The 27,986-nt window shown below is 39.7% G+C and overlaps 1 protein-coding gene across 3 annotated transcripts; it reads left to right on the top strand.

The window, feature by feature from the left end:
• On the top strand, positions 285–26,265 carry OSGIN2 (oxidative stress induced growth inhibitor family member 2). Of its 3 annotated transcripts, none has more exons than XM_005662982.3 (6): positions 285–440; positions 7,374–7,528; positions 15,911–16,047; positions 16,824–17,015; positions 20,265–20,356; positions 24,257–26,265. In XM_005662982.3, exons 2-6 carry the CDS (start codon positions 7,462–7,464, stop codon positions 25,287–25,289), a joined length of 1,521 nt encoding a protein of 506 aa, XP_005663039.1. In that variant the 5' UTR covers positions 285–440; positions 7,374–7,461; the 3' UTR covers positions 25,290–26,265. The 3 variants fall into 3 exon arrangements, with proteins under 3 accessions (XP_005663039.1, XP_013852078.1, XP_001925962.1); XM_001925927.5 differs by lacking the exon at positions 285–440 and adding an exon at positions 922–1,235; XM_013996624.2 differs by lacking the exons at positions 285–440; positions 16,824–17,015 and adding an exon at positions 921–1,235.

Below are 27,986 nucleotides of genomic sequence, written 5' to 3'. Positions count from 1 at the left end.
GTAAGATTTAATTGCAAAAATATCTAGATCTTTTTTGTAAGGAGGAATAGAAAGATATCTCTGTATATGCAGTCAATCACTTCTAGGTTTTCCCCGCCTTCATTTCTTGAAAACACCGAACAGGGAAACTCTTCATTCCATACATTTCTAACTTTCCTTGCATTACAATCACCTGGAGGAATTTTTTAAAAACACATTCCTGCCTTCCCCCGCCCTCGGTGAATTCTGGGCGGGGCTAGCACCCGGTTTTTTTAATCAGGGATGCCACTTAAGAGGGACCTTAGTCGGTAAACCAGGCTTCCCCTATCAGAACCTCTGGGGTGGGGCGCACTCGTGGTTTACTGGGTTCCCCCATTCGATTGTGACGCAGGCTCAAGAGTGAAAAGCGCGGGGGAACTCCGGGCGTCTGCGCTCCGGCCAGCACGAGCAAAGCCGCTAAAGTGAGTTTCTTGGGGCGGGTATCTCGGTCTTTCCCGGGCGTCTTCGGCGAAAGGCCCGAACGAAAGGACTACGGAGACTCTGGCTTGCGCGCTCGGGTTGGCAGACGCAGTGCAGCAGACAAGGTTTTTCCCCTGCACCGTCCAGCTACTACGATTAGGAGCTCTTCCTCTTCCCCTTGTCACCTAGCCCCCAGCATCCTCCCAGCCTAGCTAACCACCCACGCCACCAGTTCGGGAACACGGAATAGGGTCCGAAGAGCTCAGGCCGAAGCCGCCCATCACCGCAAACGCCGCGGTCGGGTGGGCGGGCGGATCTCGGCCCCCGCGGGCCTCTCAGCAGCCGCTTGGTCAGGCCAGGCCCCTAGCAGGCCGCGGCTCCACCAATCCCAGGCCTCGCCCGCCGCCGCCTCCGCACCTGCGAGGAGGAGCCCGCGCGCCTCCGCCACAGCCGTCGCAGCGTCCCCGCCCCGCCCAGTTCCGCCCCCATCGCGGCACCCTGAGATCTTCACCGCTGGTGTCTCGCTGCCCGCAGGCGAGGAGCGGAAGCCTCTCTGTTGAGGCGTATTTTGGCGCCCCGGGGCCCGGCCGGCTGCCGAATCGCAGCTTCCGGGCAGCCGCGGCCACGGCCTGGCGCGGGGCGCGGGAACCCCGCGGACTCCGCGACCGGGCGGCGCCCCGGACGGGTCACCCCTCCGAGATAAGAGGCAGTGGCTGTGGTGGTCGCGCTCCGGCGCCCCGTGCGCCGCGCTCCATGCCCGTGTGGTGTTGCCGCTGCTCTCTGGCCGGTCATTTCAGGTGACTTCTCCGCCGGGGAACGAAGGGGAGCAGGCGGAGGGTGGAGTGTTGCGAGGTCCGGCGGCAGGGCCTGGGCCGAAATGGGCAGAGGCCGCGCGTGTCTGGAGTCGGAGATGGGTCGAGGGTGGAAGGCGAGCGTCTGGACCGCAGAAGCCCCCTGCCTCGTCCGCTGCTTCCTCCCTATTCCTGCCTAGTCGAGGTTTCCCTCACTCCGGGGCAGTCGCTTCTGTTAACATCTCCCTTTTACTGAACCGCGCCAGTCATGGGACTGCGGGACCGGCTAGGCCTGGGTCGAGTCGGTTACTGCGACTGAGACTTCTAAGTACTGCAAAGTTTGTGTGTAGTGTTGTGAAGGTCCCTCTAGACCCCCGCACACATCTTAAACATTTTTTTTTCCTTAAAAAAAAAAGTCTGATAAGTTACTGGTTTGAAGGGAAGGCAGGGAACCATGTTTAAAATGTGATGGTCTAATTACAAATAGGTTCTGACTTAAAGTGTTAGTCATTGTAAATAATATATGTTGTAGAAATTTGAGAAATATGGTGCGTCTAGACTAACATTATGGGGAATGTTTTAGGATATACATTTTGAAATAAAAGTGGATGTACTAGATCCAGCACAGTTGGCCAGCACTACCATTCAGTTATGGAGAGAAATTCGACAAAAACTTAAAACGGGTTTTAACCCTGTGGTGAAGAAACGTTAAGCTTAGTGAAGACTTTAGTAAAGTGCCTTGCTTTCTATAAATGAATGCTAGAATAGTGATATACAAAATTTCTTTTGTGAAATATGAAATTCTGATCAAGATTTCTTAAATCGCGGTGCAAATGTAGACTTTAGATGACCCCTGAACTTGGATGTAAAGAAAGGGACCAGGAATTTTCACTCAACTTTTACCAAAATCTGTTTTCTTCAGTTGTGAATATAAGCAGTAAACCACAGTAGTATTTGTGACTGTCATCAATAGAAATCACAAGTATTTTCATATTATTGTTGACAGGTACCTAGAAATACTGTTTGCTTATTTCTTCAAGATTATAGTAATTATTTTACATCATTGAACTTGGTTTTCCGCACCAGGGGCGTATGGAGGTCCCCAGGCTAGGGGCTGAATCAGAGCTGTAGCCGCCGGCAACCACAGCAACCCCACATCCTGGCAGTGCATGTGACTTGCACCACAGTTTAAGGCAATGCAGGATCCCTAACCCACTGATGGAGGCCAGGTATGTAACCTGCCCCCTTAGTGGATCCTAGTCAGATTGGTTTCTACTGAGCCACTATGGGAACTCCTGAACTTATTTAATACAATAAAGTACATAAAAACATTCCAAGTTTACTTTTTAGTTTCCGTGTAAATCCTATTATGGATTTAATGATAATATTCAAAGAAGAGGTCCAGAGGCTTCACCAAATTGCAAGAGGGGATGTAAGGCATAGGACAAAGAAGACTCGCAATTCCTGTTGTAATAGAGAAGCAATCCAGGCTTGCACTTTTTCAGTGCCGAAACCAGCTCAGCAGGATGGGGCTGAAGAACGGGTGCTGTGGAACTTGAGGAAAAAAAGTTAACATAAAACAAGACACAGAGACATTTATCCTAAGTAAAGGTGGGAACCGGGGGACTCAAGGTCTCAGGGACCGAGAGCCCTGCCTCAAGAAACCACACTGCTTTTATTGTGCTCTTGAGGATTATGTCATGTGAAAAGGGGGTTGTAGGTGCAGGATATAGGTTTTTTAAATTATTTTATAAGTTCTTTTATTATTTTAAAAGTCACTTAGCTGGTAGATGGTTAAACTTTTACTCTAAACTTTAGGCATTTAAGAATCATTAGCATTTGAGTTAGCTATCTATGCATAGCATTTCAGAGAATCCTCACTGTGCTTCCACAAAGGGCATGCCTATCCGCGGCAGCCCTGTGTGCCTAGGTTTGCTAATGTGTGTGTTTGCTGTGTGCCTCTTTGCTAATGCATATTCTGCTAAGGACTACTCATAAACCACTTGGCCATGAGGTTCCTCTTTCTCTTATTCTTTAGAGGACATATCATGCTTGTGCAAATGGCGTGCCAATCTGCACAGGTCCGGCATGCCTAGACCAATATATTATGCCCTCATTCAGCTGACCCTGCGAATAACCCATGCGTTTAGGTCTTTGTTTTTAAGCTTAAGTCATTTACTATCACAGTGACTGTTTCTCAAGCAGGAAGAGGGGACAAAGTAAGGAAGGACAAGATGGAGTTTTCAGCAAAGAGGCTAAGAAAATATTACAAAAACATGTCTCGCAACATCGTAGGAGTCTCTAAATTCTGGATGTTAAAGTTCATTTTATGTAATAAAACTGTTGGATTTTAATTTCTAGGCACATTTATTTGTTACTTATTTGACAGTGATTTGAGAGTCTCAGATGCACTTTGGAGAACTTAAAACAAGTTCCTCTAGTGAAAACTTGTTAAACTGAAGCCCCTGAAAAAATAATGCCTTTTGGAAAATATTGTCCAAAAGCCTTTTGACCCCTTTTGGAACAGTTGAATCCTAAGAACACAGCTTGGGATTCATATCTATTAAATTACCCCTAAGTAGTAAATACCGTATGCTTAACTTCCTCATACAGAAATTTGGAGGAGGGGATGAAAACAAGGTATTTGCTATATTTTGATTTTGAGGGATAAAGGAAAACAAGCCTGCTAGTCAAAGGATGAAAATTGTGATTGATAAATCATATTTCCATTGTAAAAACAGCTCTATCTTAAATTTTAAAAAGAAACATGTATTTAATATTTGAAACATTTTCTAGGAGAAGATTTATACTTAACTAATACTACTTTTTGAGCATTTTCATTAGGAACACACATTTTAAACCAGTTGTGACAATGTCTACATTTTGAATCTTGTCTAATACCTGAAAAGATAAGTATTGTGAGAGAACTGTTTACTAACTTTCAAAGGGAAAACTCCCATACTGCCTGTTTTGAAAGATGAAGTGTGTGACTGACTTCATTTGTGACTATAGAAACATTTTTTCTTATGGTAGTATCAATTTGGTAACAATCTGGGATCATGCTTCCAAAGACAAAACTTAGGGAATAATGCGTTTTGCTTTAGGTTTTTGTTTTGTTTTTGGTTTTTTAGGGCCCCACTCACAGCATATGGAAGTTCCCAGGCTAGAGGTTAAATCGGAGCTACAGCTGCAGGGCTATGCCACAGCCACAGCAACACCAGATCTGAGCCTCCTCTGCATCCTGTACCGCAACAGCAATGCTGGATCCTTAACCTACTTTGCAAGGCCAGGGATTGAACCCTTGTCCTCATGGATACTAAGCGGGTTTGTTACCTCTAAGCCACGTGGAACTCCCACTTTCGTTTTAGTTTGAATGGTCATTTACAGTAGTATTGGTAGATGTGAGAAAAGTATTTTTGTTATTCAAATTTTTTTTTTTTTGTCTTTTTGCTATTTCTTGGGCTGCTCCCGTGGCATATGGAGGTTCCCAGGCTAGGGGTTGAATTGGAGCTATAGCCGCCAGCCTACGCCAGATCCACAGCAACGCAGGATCCGAGCCGAGTCTGCAACCTATACCACAGCTCACAGCAATGCTGGATCCTTAACCCACTGAGCAAGGCCAGGGATGGAACCCGCAACCTCATGGTTCCTAGTTGGATTCATTAACCACTGAGCCACGATGGGAACTCCAGCATTTTATTTTCAATTGTCTTAACCTCTTAAGTGTTTTCGTAAGTATGAACCAATTATTTGAGAAGACCAAGTCCAATGGTAATGAAAGGTCCTTATAAGATCAATAGTTTATGGAGTTGATAGCCATATTAAAGTTCTGAGGTCTGCCAAAAAAAAAAAAATTGTTTGAGGCATCTTGACTTAGAATATTAAATGCCTCTTAAAAGTTGTACAAAAAATGAAATCTATTGTACCTTTAAAAGTGATTTGGAGTTTAAGCCAACACTTCTAGCCATGGTTTGTTTGTTATTAAGAAATTTAAATATTAAGTATTTATTTTACTATATTTATTTGCAGGCTTAAACTGGCCAAGGCATTTTCAACTACTGAGTTTTGCTTATAAAATCAAATATAGTAGTAACTGCTAAAATACATTCATTCAGTCATTGAGATGATTATCGTTTCCTTTCGGAGTATACATGATATCAGATAATATTCACATATCTACTTTAATATTTATATAGTCTCAAGTTAATGCTAACCCCCAGCATATCTCTCTTTTATTAGTGTGAAACATTTGTTAAAGTTTGAAGAAGGAGATATCTTTTTTTTTTTTTTTGGCTGTCCCTGTGGCATGCAGAAATTCCTGGACCAGGGATTGAACCCGCACCCCAGCACCACAGCAGTGACAATGCTGGATCCTTAACCTACTAAGCCACCAGGGAATTCCAAGGAGATATCTTTTTAACTACCAGATTCTTAGAGTGATGATCATTTTTATTAATTATATCAGAAGTTACATATATATATACATGGAAGCAACAGAGTTCGAGGTAGGGATGTCAGAAGGAGACTGACTATGAGGTGCGCATCTCTTGAAAAAGAACCGTGGCTTTTACAACAACCACAGTATTGATGAGGCCTGGCTACCTGAAAGGGCTGTAAACAAAAGTATCCAAAGGAAGCTGGGGAACCTGTCCTTGGCACACACTTAGGAGAACTATCAGGGATAGGCCCAAGTGCTCACCTTGAGTTCAGTTGTTAAGCAGAAGGCATGACAGCTGGTACATCTGGATCTGATCAGTGGTAGTTGGAATGATCTGAAAGGGATGGATTGAGCATAGGACACCTTCCAGGGCAAGATATGCTTTCCCTAGTAGCTATATCTAAAGGGTATCTGTTCTAGCAAAAATGGGCCATGTATCATTAAGGAGTCCCATTATTGGGGATAGGAAACTTGTTAGTTTATCCCAGATAATTTGGGAACTTGGAAGGTTATGGGGAAGCCAAAATTTTGGTCTCTGCCTAATTCATTCCATTTGTCATCCTTTTGGATCATCCTGTGAAGTAACTGATCCATCCCCATATTTATTATTTTGGGAATGGTAATAAGCACAGTCACCTACTAGTTAGTAATTAGTTTAATATTTTCAGACATTGGACTGGTTCTGACTACATTAAGATGAAAACTAACTCAGGAATTCTATAAAGTAATCTCTAATATAATGCAGAACTTTGTATTCAGAGGACACTCCATTTATTGCATGAGCATGTCAGAATGCCAAAACTTGTTTCTAGGAAGGCAATTGGGAAAGAAAGTAGATTGGAAATCAACATTAAGATCTTCCCATTTTTCAGTATCTCTTTGAGAATAAGATGTACAAACTTTTCTATTACCAAAATGTACAATTTGTAATAGATGTTTAGTAACTTTCTTAAAATGTTGTGCATGACTGTTGTGTTTCAAATATATTGCCTCTCGTGCACTCAGCTTTTAATGAGAAAAATTGAAAGAGAAACTTTCCAGTCCTGTATCTCAGAGGATCATAAAAATCCCCAATACAATGCTGTGTTTTTGGTCATTAAAAATAACGTTTAAGACTTGCCTTCAAGCCACTAAAGAGGCATTATCAGCTACAGTTGGCCCTCCATATCTGCAGATTCTGACATTTAACCAGCTGCAAATGGAAAATATTTGGGGAAAAGAATTTCCAGAAAGTTCCAAAAAGCAAAACTTGCATGCAGGCAACTAAGTACATAGCATTTACAGTGTTTACAGCTATTTACATAGCATTTACATTGTATTAGATGTTGTACATAATCTAGAGATGATTTACACTATATGGGAGGATATAGGTAAGTTATATGCATTTTATGTAAGAGACTTGAGCATCCATAGTTTTTGTTATTCGGGAGAAGGGGTGGTTCTGGAACCAGTTAACCTTGGATACTGAGGAATGTTTGTGTTTAGGATTTCTGACAAAGTGGTACATGTTGACATGTAGCTAAGCTACTAATTTGAAAGCATTAATCAGAAGCATTTCCTTTTCTCCTTTTATGGAACTATTGAGTATTTTATGTCCTAAATAAAATCTGAATAGAGACAGATTTTTTTTTAAGAAACATTTTCATAAAGGCTGTATTGACTATATATCACTTGCTTTGTTTTGTTCCATGTTTTTCTTTTAAAAGAAACTATAGTGACACTGAAACCGAAGGAGAGATTTTTAATTCCTTAGTGCAATATTTTGGTGATAATCTGGGGCGAAAAGTTAAAGCTATGCCATTAGTTGAAGAAACTTCTTTACTTGAAGATTCATCAGTGACTTTGCCTGTGGTAGTAATAGGTAAGTTACTGCATTTTATATCTTAAAATTACATTTAATAATCCTTACTATTATAAATGTATAGTTACATAGCACAGGTTCTTAGGATTGTACTGAAAAGTATGTTTAGGTGGTTTTTTTTTGTTTTATTTTGTCTTTTTGCCTTTTCTAGGGCCACTCCTGCGGCATATGGAGGTTCCCAGGCTAGGGGGTCTAATCGGAGCTGTAGCCACCAGCCTACCCCAGAGCCCCAGCAACACGGGATCCGAGCCACATCTGCAACCTACACCACAGCTCATGGCAACGCCGGATCCTTAACCCACCGAGTAAGGCCAGGGATCGAACCTGCAACCTCATGGTTCCTAGTCAGATTCGTTAACCACTGTGCCACAATGGGAACTCCCAGGTTGTTTGATATTTTAAAGTCAATAACCAAATCTTTGGAGAGAGTAATTTGTTTATCATATTAAATTCTGTGTTAGCATGCACCATTTTTTCATTAAAGGGATGATAATTCTCTTATTTTAAAATACGGTCTATCAGTTGTATTCATTATATGGTAGTGTCATGATAATGATAGTAACCGATGTTATTAGAGCCCTATACAGAGCATTCTGTGTGCCTTGCTTGATTATGCCTTACAACCCTTTAGCCCTCCAATGTTATAGGGCATGGACAGACAGGGAAACTCAGAGCTTGAGTAACTTGTGCAAGTTAGTAGTCATTGAGCAGTAATGAACATTATAATACCCTATAGTTATGTTTGTAATAGTTTAACCATGCATTACTTTTATATATCCTTTGTACCACCTCAGTAGATAGTCATATAAGATATTAAAAACCTATGTTTTTGTTTTATTGCATGTATTTAATTACCTGTCATGTATATCTTGAGTCTAATATTCGAACTCATGAAGTTGGACAAGTGCTACAGTGTGAAACCAAGGCAAAGGAAGGAATTACAGGACCTAATGTGCCTTGGTGGCATACAACTTCCTTAGTTTCTTGGATAGCCTGTTTCAAAGTTAATGGAAAGGAAAGGAAAAAGTCCTGTCTTCTTTCTGGCACGTTGGCATCTCCCCATAGGAAATGCAGTAAAGGAAGAAAGGAAAGAAGGAAAGCAGGATAGTTCTATAGTAGATTACCCTCTAGGGGAGCTGATAGAATTTTTGCAGTAGTTCTCATCCAGGATATCTTAGAGACGAAACCTCATGTTCCATTTTCCACTTATCACCAACCCTGGTTTTCTATATTGAATGCCTTGCAGTAAGTAAAGGAACCCTGTCTCCTTATTCCAGTTGGGCTATCAGAGGGTCAGGAAAGGAAAAACTACCTTCACCTATACCTATCTCATGTCTCCCAACATAATCCGTTCCTATTTTGCTTCAGCTAGCCAATGAGTAGCTTAACCTTATATAGGGCCATTATTGCTGGCAGTAGCACCATCAGCTGAGCATCAATAAGAGATAATTTCCTTAATATATGTAATTGGTTTAATGTTGCTGTCATAACCAATTACCACAAACCTGGTGGCTTTAACAACATAAATGTATTACCTAAATGTTCTGTAGGACAGAAGTCAAACACTGGTCTCACTGGGCTAGAATCAAGGCATCAGCAGGGCTGCATTCCTTTTGGAGGCTCTAGGGTAGAATGTTTCCTTGCTTTTCCAATTTCTGGTAGCCAGCATTCCTCGACTTCTGGAACTCTTCTGCAGCTTCAAAGCCAGCAGTGTTGTTCTTCTTTTAACATCTTTTTGTTAAAAAAAAAAAAAAAAAAAAAAGATGGGAGTTCCCGTCATGGCGCAGTGGTTAACAAATCCGACTAGGAACCATGAGGTTGCGGGTTCAGTCCCTGCCCTTGCTCAGTGGGTTAAGGATCTGGCATTGCCGTGAGCTGTGGTATAGGTTGCAGACTCGGCTCGGATCCTGTGTTGCTGTGGCTCTGGCGTAGGCTGGTGGCTACAGCTCCGATTCGACCCCTAGCCTGGGAACCTCTATATGCTGCGAGAGTGGCCCAAGAAATAGCGAAAAGTCAAAAAAAACAAAAGAAAACCCATCTTTTTGTTGTTGTTGTTTGGTCTTTTTAAAGCCATACCAGCAGCAGATGGAAGTTCCTCCAGGCTAGGGGTTGAATTAGAGCTGCAGCCGCTAGCCTGCACCACAGCCATAGCAACCCGGGATCCAAGCCTCACATGCAACCCGCACCATAGCTCATAGCAATGCCAGATCCTTAACTCACCGAGTGAGGCTAGGAATCAAACCTGTGTCCTGAGGGATACTAATCACATTCTTTTCTGCTGAGCCACGGTGGGAACTCCTCTTTTAACATTTTTTAGTTAAGGTTCCTCCTCACCACAGATAGGAAAGGGTATCTGTTTTTAAGGACTTACATGATTAGAAGAGGCCTACCTGGTTGATCCAGCATACTCTCCCCACTTCGAGATTCTTAATTTAATCATATCTAAAGTGATATTCTCTGCAAGTAGAAAGTAAATTTTCTCTGTAAGGTAGTGTGCTCAGGTTCTTGGGGTTTGGATAGGGAAATCTGTGGGAGTTGGTGTACATTCTGCCTGCATATATTTATATATTTCTCTATGAACTGCTAGTTTGTATTCTTTTTTTTTTTTTTTTTTTTTTTTTGGTCTTTCTGCTATCTCTTGGGCTGCCCCCGCGACATATGGAGGTTCCCAGGCTAGGGGTCAAATCGGAGCTGCAGCCTCTGCCCTATGCCAGATCCACAGCAACATGGAATCCGAGCCGCATCTGCAACCTACACCACAGCCCATGGCAACACTGGATCATCAACCCACTGAGCAAGGGCAGGGACTGAACCCGCAACCTCATGGTTCCTAGTCGGATTCATTAACCACTGCGCCACGACGGGAACGCCTGTATTCTTTTTGTATTGTTTATTGAGTATTATTTCCTTTTGATTTCTTTGTCTCACATCTTAGCTCCCACTATTTTTCATATACTTAATATTTATTTTAATAGGCTTTAATTTTTAGAGCAGTTATGTCTGTAAGAAAATGAATCAGTAAGTACAGAGTGTTCTCATATATTCCCTTTCTTCTCCCTCAGAACCCCCATTTATACCTTTTATTAAATGTAGTACATTGCTATGGTACATTTGTCAACAATCAATGAACCACTGTTTATACATTTTTTTTTCCCCTTTATTTTTTGGACGTTCCAGGCTAGGGGTCCAACTGGAGCTACAGCTGCTTGTCTGTGCCACAGCCACATCATATCCGAGCCGCATCTGCCACCTATACCACAGCTCACGGCAATGCCAGATCCTTAACCCACTGAGTGAGGCCAGGGATCAAAGCCAAAACCTCATGGTTCCTTGTTGGATTCATTTCCGCTGCTCCATGATGGGAACTCCTATACATTATTATTAACAAAATGTATTAGGCTTCACTCTTTAGGTTGTACAGTTCTATGGGTTTTGCTGAATGTATAATGTCATTTATTATAATGTATAGAATAGTTTCACTGCCCTAAAAACCTGTGTTCTACCTGTTCGTCCTTTCTCTTACCTACCAACCACTTGATAACCACTTTTTTTTTTTTTTTTGGTCTTTTTTCTAGGGCCACACCCGTGGCATAAGGAGGTTCCCAAGCTAGGGGTCTAATCGGAGCCGTAGCCACTGGCCTATGCCAGAGCCACAGCAACGCCAGATCCAAGCCTCATCTGTGACCTACACCACAGCTCACGGCAACGCCGGATCCTTAACCCAATGAGCAAGGGCAGGGACCAAACCCGCAACCTCATGGTTCCTAGTCGGATTCGTTAACCACTGAGCCATGGCAGGAACTAGCCACTTTTATTGTCTCTGTAGTTTTGCCTTTTCCAGAATGTCATATATGGGGTATCAGTTTTGTAGCCTTTTCAGATTTGTTTCTTTGACTTAGCAATATGCATTTAAGATCCTTTTCTCTGTCTTCTCATGGCTTGATAGCTCTTTCATTTATCTCTGACTCTTATTGCATTGTATGGATGTTTCAGTTTATCCATTCACTTATTAAAGCATATCTTGGCTGCTTCCAATGTTTGACAGTGAAGTTGATATAAATATTCATGTGCAAATTTTTACATGGGCATTAAGTTTTCAACCTGTGTAGTAGTGTGATTGCTGGATCATATGCTAAGACTATGTTCAGCCTTTAAGAAACTATCAAATTGTCTATAAAGTGCCTGTGTCATTTTGCATTCCCAAGAGATATGAATGAGAGTTCCTATTGTTCCACCTTCTTGGAAGCATTTGATATTGTATGTGCTTTGGATTTTAGCCATTCTGATAGGTGTGTAGTGGTATCATTGTTTTCATTTGCAGTTCTATAATGATAAAGAGTGTTGTGAATTTTTTCACATACTATACCTTGAGGTACAGAGCTTTTGCCTACTTTTTTTTTTTATTGATTATGTTGGTGATTTTCCTATGGTTGAGATTTAGGAGTTCTTTGTATATGTTAGAAACAAGCACTTTATCACATACATGTTTTGCAGATATTTTCTCTAGTCTTTGATTTGTCTTTTCATTCTCTTAAAACAATGTCTTTTGGAGTTCCTGTCATGGTGCAGTGAAAACGAATCCAACACAGAACCATGAGGTTGTGGGTTTGATCCCTGGCCTCGCTCAGTGGGTTAAGGATCCGGTGTTGCTGTGAGTTGTGGTGTAGGTCACAGACGTGGCTCAGATCCTGTGTTGCTGTGGCTCTGGTGTAGGCCGGCAGCAACAGCTCCAATTGGACCCCTAGCCTGGGAACCTCCATATGCTGTGAGTATGGCCCTAAAAAGATAAAAAAAAAAAAAAAATGTCTTTTGCAAAGGAGAAATTTTATTTTTATTTATTTATTTGCTTTTTAGGGCCGCACCCGCAGCATGTGGAGGTTCTCAGGCTAGGTGTTGAATCAGAGCTACAGCTGCCAGCCTGTGCCACAACTGCAGCAATGCAGTATCTGAGCCATGTCTGCAATGTACACCACAGCTCACAGCAATGCCGGATCCTTCCACTGAGTGAGGCCGGGGATTGAACCTATATCGTCATGGATCTTAGTCAGGTTCAATAACCACTGAGCCACAAAGGGAACTCCTAGAGCAGAAATTTTAGATCTATGATGTGGTTTTTGTTAATTTTTTTAAAGATACAAGGTTAGTGTCTAGGTTCATATTTTTTGCATGTTGATATCCAGTTCTAGTACTAATTGTTGAAAAGATTATCCTTTCTCCATTGCATTGCCATTACTTTTTTGTCAAAAATAAGTTGACTGTGGGAGTTTCTGTCCTGGCTCAGCAGAAACAAATCCAACTACCAACCATGAGGTTGCGGGTTTGATCCCTGACCTCACTCAGTCAGTTAAGGATCTGATGTTGCCATGAGCTGTGGTGTAGGTCAAAGATGTGGCTTGGATCTGGCGTTGCTGTGGCTCTGGTGTAGGCCGGAGGCTAAAGCTCCGATTCAACCCCCAGCCTGGGAACCTCCATATGCCGCAAGTGCAGCCCTAAAAAGCAAAAAAAAGAAAAAAAGAAAAAAAATATATATATATTGTATTTGTGAGCTCTAGCTCTTGGCTCTCAACATAATTCTGTTCCATTGATTTGTATATTCTTTCATCATTTCCACACTATCTTATTGACAGTAGTTTTATAGTAAGACTAAAGTTGGATGGTATCAGTCGTGACTTTGTTCTTAGTGTGGATACTGGCAATTCTGGGTCTTTCACCTTGCTGTTCAGACTTTTTTTCCCCCCTCCAGCTCTGTCCATGGAATGTGGAAGTTCCTGGGCAAGGGATGGAACCTGCTGCCCCAGCAATAACCACAGCCACAGCAAGTGACAACGCCAGGTCCTTAACCCACTGTGCCACAGGAGAACTTCCATTTAAACTTTAGAATCAATTTGCCAGTATCCATAAAGTGACTTACTGGGATTTTGATTTATTTATTTATTTATTTATTTTTGTTTTTTGTCTTTTGTCTTTTGAGGGCCGCACCCACGGCATACAGAGGTTCCCAGGCTAGGGGTTGAATCATAGCTATAACCGCCAGCCGACACCACAGCCACAGCAACACCAGATCTGAGCTGTGTCTTCGACCTACGCCACAGCTCACAGCAATGCTGGATCCTTAACCCACTGAGCAAGGCCAGGGATCAAACCTGCAACCTCATGGTTCCTAGTCAGATTCGTCTCTGCTGCTCCACGACGGGAATTCCCGGATTTTATTTTGATTACATCAGACCTGTAGATCAAGTTGAGAGGAACTGACATCTTAACAATATTGAGTCATTCTGTCCATGAACATGGTATATTTCCATCATTTAGATAATTCTTTGATTTCTTTCTTCAGAGTTTTGTTGTTTTCCTTATTTAGATGTATTTTGTTAGATTTATACCAAGTATCTCTTTTTTTCCACAAATCTAAGTGGTATTGTATATTTAATTTCAAATTCCACTTGTATATTGCTGGTATATAGGAAAGCAGTTGACTTGTATATTAACCTTATATCATGCAACTTTGCTATACTTACTTGTTAGTTCCAGGAGTTTTTTGGTCGGTTCTTTTGGATTTTCTACATTAGATAATCATGGCATTTACAAACAAAGTTTTGTTTCTTTTTTCACAATCTGTATATATTTTATTTCCTTTCCTGGTCTTAATCCCTTAGCTAGGATTTTCCATTATGATGCATTTTGAATAGGAATGGTGAGAAGAGACATCCTTGTCTTGATCTTATAGGGGAAAAAAACCTAATTTCTCACCATTAAGTATGATGTTAACTGTAGGATTTTTGTAGATACACTTTATCACATTGAAGAAGTTCCTCTCATTTGTTAAGTATTTGTACATGAATAGGTGTTGGATTTTGTCAAATGCTTTTTCTGTATGTTGTTTGTATTGTGATTTTTCTTCTTTTGTCTTTTTCTTTTTGATTCAAGGAAAGTAGTTTGTTGCCTTTTTTGGGGGTGGGGCACAGGTGCAGCATCTGGAAGTTTTCAGGCTAGGGGTTGAGTCAGAGCTATAGCTGCTGGCCTGTGCCACAGCACCACAGGATCCAAACCACGTCGGTGACCTACACCACAGCTCACACAATGCTGGATCCTTAACCTATCGAGCAAGGCCAGGGATCAAACTCATATTTATGGATACTAGTCAGGTTAATTTCTGCTGAGCTACAGTGGGAACTCCTTTTGCCTGAGATTTTAACTTCTAGTATTTGCCATTTAAAAGAAAAATTATGAAGTCGAATGGTTTATTGTCCTGTCTTTTGGGTTTTGTGTCATACTTAAAGGCTTCTTATTCCAGCTTAATAAGTAGAAATATTACCCTCTTTTCTAATATTCTTTTGGTTTTACTTTTCATGTTTACATCTTTGGCTGTGGGATACAGCAGCTTAATCTCAGTTTCCAGACCAGGGATTTAATCTGGGCCACAGAAGTGATAGCACTGAGTCTTAACCACTAGACCATCAGCGAACTTCACATATTAATGTCTTTGAGCTTATTTTTTATGAGGCAAGATATTAGGCAAGGGGAAACAGGATGTTTTTTCTGATGGCCAGCAGTTGTCCCAGGTAGATTAAATTTTTGGTAGGTGATCATAATAGAGAAGTGGCAACCCAAACTGAAGAAACTACAGAAACCAAAGTAGTTAAAGAGTGTTCAAAAAACAGTTTTGTTTTAGGTAAGGAATTTAGAAATATAGGAAGGCAATTATTAGGAAGTGAGACTTGAAAGATAGTTGAGATCAGAACATGGGGAACACTGGGTATTCAGAAACAAGAAATGAAGGGCTTTTGTATAGAGTGGGTAACATAATGAGGACTGTGTTACCAAAACTTATTTGTATGTAGAATGTGAAATGATCTGGGAATAAGTGAATCTTGAAAAAGAGGAGATTTTTGGCTTATGGATGAGAATAGCAAAGATAGCTCATTGAATATAGGTGACAAAATAGGTTTAGAACCAGAACCTGATTAACCAATGATTTTGCTAGTATATATCATACTTTGAGAAGGAATAAGGCTTAAAGGAGAAGGCACCAAAATGGAAGAACAATGAATTTGCTTTTGAACACGTTGTAATTAAGTTATTAGTAGTTCAGTCAGGTGGAGTGAAGAAGTGGCATATAGAAATGGATATGTTTTTTGAGTAAAAGATCAGCCTAGAAATCTAATTTTGAGGTTTAGTAGCATAGAGGATTGAAGCTTTAAGGAGGTGAGACTTCCAAAAGAATACAGGAGAGAAGACAGAAGTCTTCTCTTGTAAATACTTGATTTTAAGAGATTGGAGAAGGAAGAATTGGTGAAGGAGAAAAGCCATCTGTGAAATAGAAAAGCCAAGGAACATTAATATTACAATTCATGATAACACTCCTCTCTACCTTTTTAAAAATAGGAAATGGACCCTCAGGAATCTGCCTTTCTTATATGCTGTCAGGCTACAGACCGTATTTATCATCAGAAGCAATACATCCAAATACAATCTTACATAGTAAATTAGAAGAAGCAAGACATCTTTCCATTGTTGATCAGGTATTACTTTTCACATGTCAATTCTTTAAAATTTTTTTTATACCCGAGAACAAGTTTAAACAATGTTAGTTTTCTGCTATATAAGCATTGTGTTATTTTAGATTTGTAAATATATTCTGTTGAGTTACTTCTGTTTATTTTCTTGAGTTAATTAGAGCAGAATTTCCCAAATTATTTCCTGATGGAGTTTAATAGGTGCTCTATAATCAAATAAGTTTGGGGTGTTCCTGTTGTGGCTCAGCAGTAATGAACTTGACTAGGATCCATGAGGATTCAGGTTCAATCCCTGGCCTCACTCAGTGGGTTGTGGATCTGGCACTGCCATGAGTTATGGTGTAGGTCACAAACACAGCTCAGATCTCAAGTTGCTGTGGCTGTGGTTTAGGCTGGCCTGGGAACTTCCGTATGCCACACATGAGGCCCTAAAAGCAAAAAAAAAAGAAAAGAAAAACATAAAATAAATTTGGTAAATGCTGCTTTTTATTATTAGGGTATTTTGGTAGACATAATAAGGCATACTAGCACAGTAAAGGCATATTTATGTTTGTAGTAAAATGATCTAATTAGCTTTGTTGAAACTCAACTTTTTCCCATATTTATTTGAGCAGTGACTCTTACTAAATTCTCAAGGAAAATCAGTTTTTTAGCACACCATCTGTGAAATGCTAGATTAGGGAAATGATCTTCACTATTATTATGTTAACAAGGAGGTTTTTTGTTTGTTTAATCCAGATTTTATCTGCCTTTTTTCTTTCTTTTTTAAAAAATTCATTCAGGACTTAGAGTACTTGTCTGAGGGCCTTGAGGGCCGATCATCCAATCCAGTTGCAGTTCTTTTTGACACACTTCTTCATCCAGATGCTGACTTTGGATATGATTATCCATCTGTTTTGCATTGGAAATTAGAACAACATCATTATATTCCTCACTTAGTTCTTGGTAAAGGTCCACCTGGTGGAGCTTGGCACGTGAGTATATTTTCCTTAGCATTTTAGTGAATGTGAGTTATTATACTTGTCATCTTGATAAGACCATTTTGATTCTTTTTTTTTTTGGCCATGCCTATAGCATGTGGAAATTCCTGGGCCAGAGATCAAACATGTACCACGGCAGTGACAGGGGAACTCCAAAGACCATTTTGATTCTTAAACATTATGATATGATGTTACATATGATGATTACCACATTTTTGTCTGAGAACTTTAATGTGTTCCATTAAATATGAGTTAATTATTCATAGAAATTAAGCCAATTTGATTACTGAGTCTTAGAATTTCTCTAAGCATTACACAGAAAATATATCAAGAATGTTTTGCATAGTAAAAAATTGTTAATTCATTTATTTATTGTCTTTTTAGGCCACACTTACAGCATATGGAGGTTCCCAGGCTAGGGGTCCAGTCGGAGCTGTAGCCTCTGGCCTATACCACAGCCACAGAGGTGCCAGATCTGAGCCTCATCTGCGACCTACACCACAGCTCAAGGCAATTCAGGATCCTTAACCCACTGAGCGAGGCAAGGGATCAAACCTGCGTCCTCATAGATCCTAGTCAGATTCATTTCCACTGAGCCACAATGGGAACTCCCATTTCTTCATTTTAGAGTTTATAAAATATCACAGTATTTCGTACCAATATCCAGTATATTTCAAGATCTTTTTTTTTTTTTTTTTTTGTCTTTTTGCCTTTTTTAGGGCCACTCCCACAGCATATGGAGGTTCCCAGGCTAGGGTCGAATTGGAGCTGTTTCCTAGTCGGATTCGGTAACCACTGCGCCACGATGGGAAATCCTATATTTCAAGATTTTAAATGAAAAATATGAAAAAAAGAAATGTTATTAATCTGCTTGGGCTGCTAAAACAAAATACAGTAGACTGAGTGGCTTAAACAACAGATTCACAATTTGAAGACTGAGAAATCCAAGATCAAGATTCCAGCTAGTTCAGTTTGTGGTGAGGGCTCTTTTTCTGGCTTACAAACAGCTGCTTTCTTGCATGTCCTCATGTGGCAGAGAGTGGGAATTCTCTTTTTCTTATAAAGCCACTTACCTTGTTATGAGAGTATCACTGTCATGACCTCATCCACCCTAATTACCTTCCATAGGCCTTATCTCCAGATCCCATCACATTAAGGGTTAGGGTATCAGCATGTGGATCTGAGAGGCAGTACAATTCAGTCTATAGCAGAGGTTAAACCAGAGAGCTGATAACTTAAAGATCCAATATATTTCATTAGGGGCAGCTAATAATTATTCACTCCTGTGTCCTTAGCAGTTAGTACAGTGTCTAATGTGTAGGAGTGCTCATTTGTTGTACAAATAAAGGTTAAATAATTTTTGCCATGTTATGAAATACAAACTTCATGGGAATTTTAACATTACACATCAAATCTTCAGTAGACACCTCAGTTGGATATTCCTACATTACCTGCAATGTTACGGCTTAAAGTTGTTTACATTTAAATTATCAAATGACTATTTCAGAGTATTTTGGGACTTTTTATATTAAATATATCATTGACTCTTTTTTTTAAATTTTATTCTAATTTTGTCTTTTTAGGGCCACACCTGAAGTGTATGGAAGTTCCCAGGGTAGGGGTCAAATCAAAGCTGTAGCTGCCGGCCTATCCCACAGCCAGATCCGAGCCGCATCTGCAACCTACACTACAGCTCATGGCAACTCCAGATTCTGAACCCACTGATTGAGGCCAGGGATTGAACCCACGTCCTCATGGTTGCTAGTTGGATTCGTTACCACTGAGCCACAGTGGAAACTCCCATTAACTCTTTTCAAATCTAAATTATGTTTATGGTAATGGGTAGCTTACATGTTTATATTTGCTCTATTAATGAGCAGCACTCTTAATAAAACTGGCTATTTTTAAAAAGCCATAATACTTTTAAAAAAGTTTTTAGACTACCTTCTCTCAATTCCTGAGGTTTTTATTGTACTTAAATATTTTCTGCTAGAAAAATGTACCAGCAATAATTGATCTCTGTGTTACTTTATTTCTTCCATTTATATAAAGGAAAGTTAAAGTGTGGATAAGCCTTGATTACTAAAAACATATTTGAATCAGTGGTAAGGCTGAAATATATCTAAAACTTGGTTTTGATCCTAATGTCAGGCCCAGCCTGCCTCAAAGCAGTGGAAACTTGCATTCTCTTCCTGTGGTGATCCTGTTCTGTCACAAATACACTCTATAAGCCCAAGCACATAGTAAGTGCTCTGTGAATGTTAGCTAATAGTAATAATAAATCCCATTCCCAATGCCAGGATGGAAACAGGGCAAGAAGATTCAAATAAATAAGCAGTTGCCTAAAAGAGTTGGTTGAAAGAGATGACTGAGGTCACTGAGGAAAGGTGCTTTGGGCCCAAGGCTTTTCTTTGTACTGAGCAAAATAGAAGTAGGACAAGCTCGAAGGGCTCACTTCTTTAAAGGCAGCATTAGCCTCAGCAGTGAGCCTGTTCTTAATTAGGCAACCACTGCTTATTTCTGTAGTTTTAGAAAGAGATGCCTGTTGTATTCAGACCAGCTTAGACTTCACAATCATAATTGATGGAGGGCAGGGGAGCTATTTTGCTGCCCATTAAAAACAAATCTCATAATGTTAAAATGGAAAGACATTTAAAATTAATAAAACTTTTTCCCTTCTGGAGTTCCTGTCGTGGTGCAGTGGAAACAAATCTGACTAGGAACCATGAGGTTGCAGGTTCAATCCCTGGCCTTGCTCAGTGGGTTAAAGAATCCGGCCTTACCATGAGTTGTGGTATAAATTGCAGACGCAGCTTGGATCTGGCATTGCTATGGCTGTGGTATAGGCCAGCAGCTGTAGTTCCGATTAGACCCCCTAGACTGGGAATGTCCATGTGCCGCAGGTGCAGCCCTGAAAAGAAAAAAAAAAAAAACGCCACGACGGGAACTCCTAAGATGATAGTCTTACTTCTAATTATTTGGTTATAGGTCAAAGCTATTAACATTGTGTAGGCATTGAATAATATTATAAATCTGATTTATGAAAGAAGTAATATAGATACTATCAAGTGTCGAAAGTATTTGAAAGTTAATTGGAATATACTTCTAGAGGTAATTTAGGAGTTTTAACTCTCTTATCCAGACTTAATTATAGTAAATAAGATGGATTTGGTTTAAAAAAAGAAAAAAACTCATGTTACTCATCAAATTTGTTTTTTGACTGTACATTTTGTATTCAAATAGAATATGGAAGGCTCCAGGTTGACAATCAGCTTTGGAAACTGGATGGAGCTACCTGGACTTAAATTTAAAGATTGGGTGTCTACCAAACGAAGGTAAAGATCAAACTTAAAGTTTGTTTTTTTGTTTGTTTGTTTGTTTGTTTTTTTGTCTTTTTGTCTTTTCTAGGGCCGCGCCTGTGGCATATGGAGGTTCCCAGGCTAGGGGTCTAATCGGAGCTGTAGCCGCAAGCCTACTCCACAGCCACAGTCACTCTGTGACCTACACCACAGCTCATGGCAGCGCCAGATCCTTAACCCACTGAGTGAGGCCAGGGATTGAACCCACAACCTCATGGTTCCTAGTCAGATTTCACCACCACTGAGCCATGACGGGAACTCCATAGTTTATAATGGGAAAGAGTTTGTCAGCAAATCTCAAAATATTTATGTTCTTGTCAAGGTGAATAATCTTGATGTATGTGTCTTTCAAACATAATCTCTTTGCATCAGTGGTTTTGAGCTAGTTTCTATTTAGAGATATTATAAAACTAAATAAATAGAGGGCTTGTCTATAGATTATTAATCATAGTTTTATCCTACTCTCCTGCTAAACCACTCTCTGTTACTTTCTTATCCACTCATATATCCTTTCCATACTTATTTACTTGTTTTTATGAATGGATATATATATATATAAATAACTTCATGTATGTATATCTCATGTACACTTTGTACCTAGAGTATTGACTTTGCAGAGTAGAAGAATATATATATAATGAATAATACATAATTTATGATGGAATAAAATAGAATCTGATATGATGGGCTACTTGCTGTAAAGGTAAATATTTAATAAGAATATGAAAATATGAGAATAGAAAATATGAAAATCTCAACTTGAAAGAAGTACAAGTTTACATTGTATTTATTTGGAAGAAAGAACCCAAAAATTTAAAAAAGAAGTATGAAAAGCCCTATCACACTCAAAGATAGTAAATATTAAATTAGCTAGGAATTACTAATACAGAGAATCTACTCCAATTTGACTACTCACAGAAAAAGTAAAGCAGGAAGTTACTTAACCTTTGTTACCACAGGGCTGCAAAGTTTGAATGCTTGACTTCCTGCTAGATAGAAATCTTGTTAATGTAATTATCCTTAATTTGAGAAGATTTAAGGAGAGTAAATTTAGACCAGTAGGGGTAATTGAGGTTAAACCTTTCAAATACCTTTTTTTTTTTTTTTTTTTTTTTTTTTTAAAGGAATGTTATATGAGTTTGAAATGTAAAGTTGCAGATCAGGGAAATTGTACGAGTTCTTGATTGCTCATAGGTAAGAAAGTGAAATTGCTCAACATATTCCCTTTATGATGTGGAAAGCCTTGTGATTTATGCACCAGAAGTGTTCATCCTTCTAAATCGAGCATATTGTATATTTAAGTAATATGTGAAAATACATCTCAAAGTGAAAAATAGTAGCTTTAGTTCCTGCCCTTGCATAATGTTAAGAAAAGATTCTTAGGGAGTTCCCATTGTGGTTCAGCAGGTTAAGAACCCAACTAAGTATACGTGAGGATGTTGGTTCAATCTCTCAGTGGGTTAAGGGTCTCATGTTGCTGCAAGCTGCTGGCATAGGTCACAGATTCAGGTTGGATATGGTGTTGCTGAGGATGTGGCATAGGCTGGCAGCTGCAGCTCTGGTTCAACCCCTAGCCCAGGAACTTCCATATGCCGCAGGTGTACCCCAACAAGGAAAAAAAAAGACTCTTAGACTTCTAGGGTTTGGCAGTGTTTGAATCCTGACTCTATAACTTCTAATGTTGTGACCCTGATCAAATAACTTAAACTAGCTGTCTGTCCCCTAGTTTGAAAACGGAGGTGATAATAATAGTAACTATTACTTAGGGTTTCTGGAAAATTGAGTTAATGCATTTATAGTCTTGTTTGTTTTTTTTGGTCTTTTTAGGGCCACACCCACAGCATATGGAGGTTCCCAGGCTAGGGGTCAAATAGGAGCTGTAGCCTCTGGCCTGTGCCACAGCCTCAGCAACTTGGGATCCAAACTGCATCTTTGACCTACACCACAGCTCACAGCAATGCCGGATCCTTAACCCCCTGACCTTAATTATTATAGTCATTAAACTTTAAGAAGGAAAACTTTTATGAACTTCTTCCAATTACAAGTTACAGTGAATCATGTGAAATGATTTGGTGTTTTTTTTGCTACTATTTACCTCTAATTGGGGTAGTGTTTAAGGATGTTAATGCCCATTCCTTTAAAGTTCAAGTGGAAAATAAAAGATGTATAAATGTGATTTCTTTTTCATAAAGAGCAGATTATATTTATAGATCTCTTTATGAGTAGGAAAACAGAGAAATGTTCTCTACTTAAAGATGATTTTGTTCAATAGAAGGCTGATATGAATTATTTTTGGTCATTAGGAAAATGGAAAACAACTTACTAAAAATCATGTCTAGATATTATCTTTAAGAAGTATGGAGTTCCTGTTGTGGATCAGGGGAAACGAATCCAACTAGCATCCATCAGGAAGCGGGTTCGATCTATGGCCTCGCTCAGTGAGTTAAAGATTGGCGTTGCCACAAAGCTGTGGTGGAGGTTGCAGACACAGCTCAGATCGGTGTTGCTGGGGCTGTGGCGCAGGCCCACACCTGTAGCTCCGATTCGACCTTAGCCTGGGAACCTCCATATGCCTTGGGTGTGGCTCTAAAAAGCAAAAAAAAAAAAATATATATATATGTACATGTGGTTCCTGTTGTGGCTTATGGGTTAAGAACCTGACATAGTGCCCATGAAGATGCAGGTTCACTCCCGTCCCTTGATCAAGATCTGGCATTACTGCAGGCTACAGTGTAGGTCAGAGATGTGGCTTAGATCTGGTATTGCTGTGGCGGTGGCATAGGCCTATAGCTGTAGCTCCAATTCGATCCCTTAGCCTGGGAATTCCATATGCCCCAGGTGCAGCCATAAAAAGAAAAAAAAAGAAGTATATGTATTACAGTTAGACCTGTAATATCTCATTGGTTGTAATATAAATAATATGGTCTGTAGTTATGTAGAATATAAACTGAATAGTATCACTGTAGACTGAATTGTTTAGATTACATTATTAATTGTGATAGAGACTGAAATAGTCTAATTTTCAGATATACACATTTTAATCCCCCCCCCCTTTTTCTTTGTCTTTTGTCCTTTTATGGCCGCACTTGCAGCATATGGAGGTTCCCAGGCTAGGGGTCGAATTGGAGCTACGTAATGCCAGCCTACGCCAGAGCCACAGCCACGCCAGATCCGAGCCACATCTGTGACCTACACCACAGCTCACAGCAATGCCGGATCCTTAACCCACGGAGCAAAGCCAGGGATCAGACCCACAACTAAATGGTTCCTAGTCAGATTCGTTTCTGCTGCTCCACGATGGGAAGTCCTTTAATCCATTTTTAAATAAAAGTTTATTGATAATGGCAGTTTATCTGAACAGATACTTACACAAGGCATTGGAGAAACAAAGATGGATTAAATACTACCTTCATGAGTCGTATTTTTCCATTGATTAAAACTAATTTATTAACTTTTTTTTTTTGTCTTTTTGTCTTTTTGCCTTTTCTAGGGCCGCTCCCTCGGCATATGGAGGTTCCCGGGCTAGGGGTCGAATTGGAGCTGTTGCTGCCAGCCTATGCCACAGCCACAGTAACACAGGATGCAAGTCACGTCTGCGAACTACACCACAGCTCATGGAATTGCCGGATCCTTAACCCACTGAGCGAGGCCAGGGATTGAACCGGCAACCTCATGGGTCCTAGTCAGAGTCGTTAAACACTGAGCCACAATGAGAACTAATTTATTAACATTTTTTTAAAAAAAGCTTTCTTTGTAGAGTGTTAGAATAATTGTTGGCTTTAGTCCAGAGGAATAAAAAGATACAGATGGAAAAGTAGTAATCATAGAAACTAAAAGTATTATCCTCAGAGAATATTTTTCCTTACCCTTTTCTAGGAACCTAAAGGGGGATCGAGTTATGCCAGAGGAAATAGCTCGCTACTATAAGCACTATGTAAAAGTCATGGGTCTTCAGAAGAATTTCAGAGAGAATACTTATATTACCTCTGTATCAAGACTCTACAGAGATCAAGTTGATAATGATGGTCAAGACCGAGATATTTCAACACCACATTTACAGATAGAGAAGTCAAAATTTATCAAGAGAAACTGGGAAATCAGGGGTTATCAGCGAATAGCAGAGGGTTCTCATGTTCCCTTCTGTCTCTTTGCTGAAAATGTAGCACTGGCAACTGGAACATTGGATTCCCCTGGCCGCCTGGAAATTGAAGGGGAAGACTTTCCTTTTGTGTTTCACTCAATGCCTGAATTTGGAGCTGCTATAAGCAAAGGAAAGTTGCGTGGCAAAGTGGATCCAGTGTTAATTGTGGGTTCTGGGCTTACTGCAGCTGATGCAGTACTGTGTGCTTACAACAATAATGTCCCTGTGATTCATGTATTTCGCAGACGAGTAACTGATCCAAGCTTAATTTTCAAACAGCTTCCAAAAAAGCTTTATCCAGAATACCATAAAGTCTATCATATGATGTGTACTCAGTCATATTCTTTAGACTCAAATCTTTTATCTGATTATACCAGTTTTCCTGAGCACCATGTGCTTTCCTTTAAGTCGGACATGAAATGCATTCTTCAGAACATCTCTGGATTGAAGAAAATATTTAAGCTTTCTGCAGCAGTGGTGTTGATAGGTTCTCATCCCAATCTGTCTTTTCTGAAGGAGCAAGGGTGTTACCTGGGCCATAACTCAAGCCAGCCAATCACATGTAAGGGTAATCCTGTGGAAATAGATGCATATACTTACGAGTGTGTTAAAGAAGCCAATCTTTTTGCATTGGGTCCTTTGGTTGGAGACAATTTTGTTCGATTTTTAAAGGGAGGGGCATTGGGTGTTACACGTTGTTTAGCTACAAGACAGAAGAAAAAGCAGCATTTATTTGTTGAAAGAGGAGGGGGAGATGGGATAGCTTAAAGTCGGTTTATAAGTCATTTATATGGACACTTTATTATTAAAGATTTTTAATAGTGGTTTTAACAGTGTATTGGCTTGAATTTTCTGAACTTGAATTAACTGGGAGAGCCTCAAGCTATAGTAACTATTTTTTAAAGTTATCAGAATTGATGTCCTGATTACATTTAATGTATGAAAGGTGTCACAAATAGAAATACTGCCAATTTGGTATGCTTTAAGTTCTCAACTAAAATATTCCTTTTTTCCAAGATTTATTTTTTGTGATCATTCTTGGTTATTTAGGTCTGATTCCAAAATAAAACAGCATTGCATCTATAAAACTACTGTCATTAGGCCAGAGATTGTCCTTACTTTATATATTGGATCACCATGCTGCTCATAGTGTGGTCCAGAGAGCATCAGCTTCATTTGTAGCTTTTTGGAAAGGTAGACCTTCAGGCCCCACAACAGACCTACTGAATCAGAAATTGCATCTTAATGAGATCCTCAAGGAATATGTATGCTTATTAAGGTTCGAGATACACTGGTCTAAAAGAAAATGGTATTAAAGGTACATATGCTGAGGTGGGTGGAATAGAAAGTATATACAGCTCAGGTTTTATTTATTTCAGAATTATCAAATATATAAATCTAATTTATTAACAAATATGATGAGCTTTTTAAAAATTTTTAATGTTGAAACCTTAACAGGTAATTCTTATTCTCAGCTTCTAATTTAAACAGTCCAATAATGTTGGCATATACTTAAGACATCCAAGAACTTGCCAAGATAATTTTTTTGAGATATATTCTCTACCTAACTAGCAGAATGCTTAAACAAATTTGCAGTTCAATAAATTTTGAATGGAACTTATTCCTGTGTAAACATTGAGTCAATTTCTGTCACTGAAATTTAAGATATTTGGACATAAGACTTTGTAATATGCAATATTTTTGGGTATTACCAGAATTATTAAAGATTGAAAAGTTTAAAACCTTTCTTTTCTGGAGTTCTCTTGTGGTGCAGCAGGTTAAATAAGGATCTGGTGTTGTCACTGAGTGGCTTGCGTCATTGCTGTGGCAGGGGTTTTATCCATGGTTTGGGAACTGCTTTTTTTTTTTGCTTTTTTAGGGCCACAACCATGGCATATGAATGTTCCCAGGCTAGGGGTCCAATCGGAGCTACGGCTGCCAGCCTACACCACAGCCACAGCCATAGCAATCGGGATCTGAGCTGAGTCTGTGACCCACCACCCCAGCTCACAGCAACACGGATCCTTAACCCACTGAGCGAGGCCAGGGATCAAACCTGCATCCTCATGGATCCTAATCAGGTTTGTTAACTGCTAAGCCATGAAGGGAACTCCTGGCCTGGGAACTTCTACCTGCTGCAGATGCAGCCAAAAAACCCTGTCTTTTCTATTCTCAAGGTGACCACTTTATGTTCATTGGAGATGATACAGCATTTAATCCAGTAATTATCTGTTGAGTTATTTGTTCTATGTTGTTTAAAATTTGGGTGTGTGTAATGTCTGTATACTCATACAATTCCCCAGAAATTTAGTGTTAGACAAAAAAAGAAATGTTTCTTTTGAAGTTCTCCATGGCAAATTGAATTTCTCAGTCTTTCTCTCTTTTTTGGGGGGGCATAAAGCTTATTTTATCTGCAATATGTTTATTGAAAGTATTTCTATTTTTTCTTAGTATTAAAAAAATGGACTAAAAGTATTTTTCTATCCATGTTATCACAAAGTTATGTGCTTATGGAATCGTAATTCACCTTAAAATATAATTACTTAGAATAGACATCTACACCTAGCTGTCTCAGATGAATTCTTATATTCTTGATAACTGTCATGTCTGATTAACTTGATTTTAGAAATGACCATACCCAGTTTTTATTGTAACTTTTTTCAAATTAATTTCATACCTATTGATATGGTGTCACATCCTTTGACTTCACTGTCTTTTTGGCCTGTCTTTTGGAGCTCTGAATGAGTTGAATGCTTTTCCTTTCTTTTTTGGCTTTCCAGCATATAGAATTTTCCAGGCTAGGGGTCAAATCAGAGCTGCAGCTGTTGGCCTGTACCTCAGCTCATGGCAATGCCAGATCCTTAACCCACTGAGCAAGGCCAGGGATTGAACCTGCATCCTTGTGGATACTAGTCAGGTTCACTTCCACTGAGACACTATAGGAACTCCCATAATGCTTCTCTTAATATCATTTCTAAATTGAAAATAACATTGTTACAAGGATAATTTCTAGGGAAGAATAAAAAGTGTTGACATCTTCTTTGTGTCTCACCAGTTTGCTTTTATTCAACTGATAGCTTTTTTTGTGATGAGAGTATACCCTCCAAGTCCCCCCAAAAGAAAGACCAGGGAAAGTAAAGCTTCAGTAGGGCCCTAAGTAAACCTGGTGCATAATTTCATTTTTAGTAACCTCCCACTTCTCAGTTCTCTCTCAAACCTTGCTGGAATGTGATCCATGTGATTCTCTGATTATAGTAGACTCTTGTACTCTTAAGTTGATCAATTTCTGTCCCATAATTCCAAAATTTCTCATTATTCATCAGTATGAACTATCTATTCAGGGAGGAGGAAAGCACTAAGAATTTTGACCAGTCATACCATGATTTGGGCATCTCCATCCCTCAAAAGTCTAGCTCTTAAAAGGATGATTAAAAAGCAGAACCTAGAGTTTCCATTTTGGTGCAG

This window comes from Sus scrofa, chromosome 4 (genome assembly GCF_000003025.6).
Source record: "Sus scrofa isolate TJ Tabasco breed Duroc chromosome 4, Sscrofa11.1, whole genome shotgun sequence".
Taxonomy (NCBI): Eukaryota; Metazoa; Chordata; class Mammalia; order Artiodactyla; family Suidae; genus Sus; species Sus scrofa.
The sequence above is the reverse complement of the archived record's forward strand: the minus strand, read 5'-3'. Positions and strand labels throughout refer to the sequence as shown.

Excerpts from the sequence above, each read along its gene's own strand:
- OSGIN2 (XM_001925927.5), top strand. The coding sequence starts at position 1,192 with ATGCCCGTGTGGTGTTGCCGCTGCTCTCTGGCCGGTCATTTCAG. Across the intron at positions 17,016-20,264 it reads CACCTGGTGGAGCTTGGCAC|AATATGGAAGGCTCCAGGTT; the intron begins GTGAGTATATTT and ends GTATTCAAATAG. Across the intron at positions 20,357-24,256 it reads TGGGTGTCTACCAAACGAAG|GAACCTAAAGGGGGATCGAG; the intron begins GTAAAGATCAAA and ends ACCCTTTTCTAG.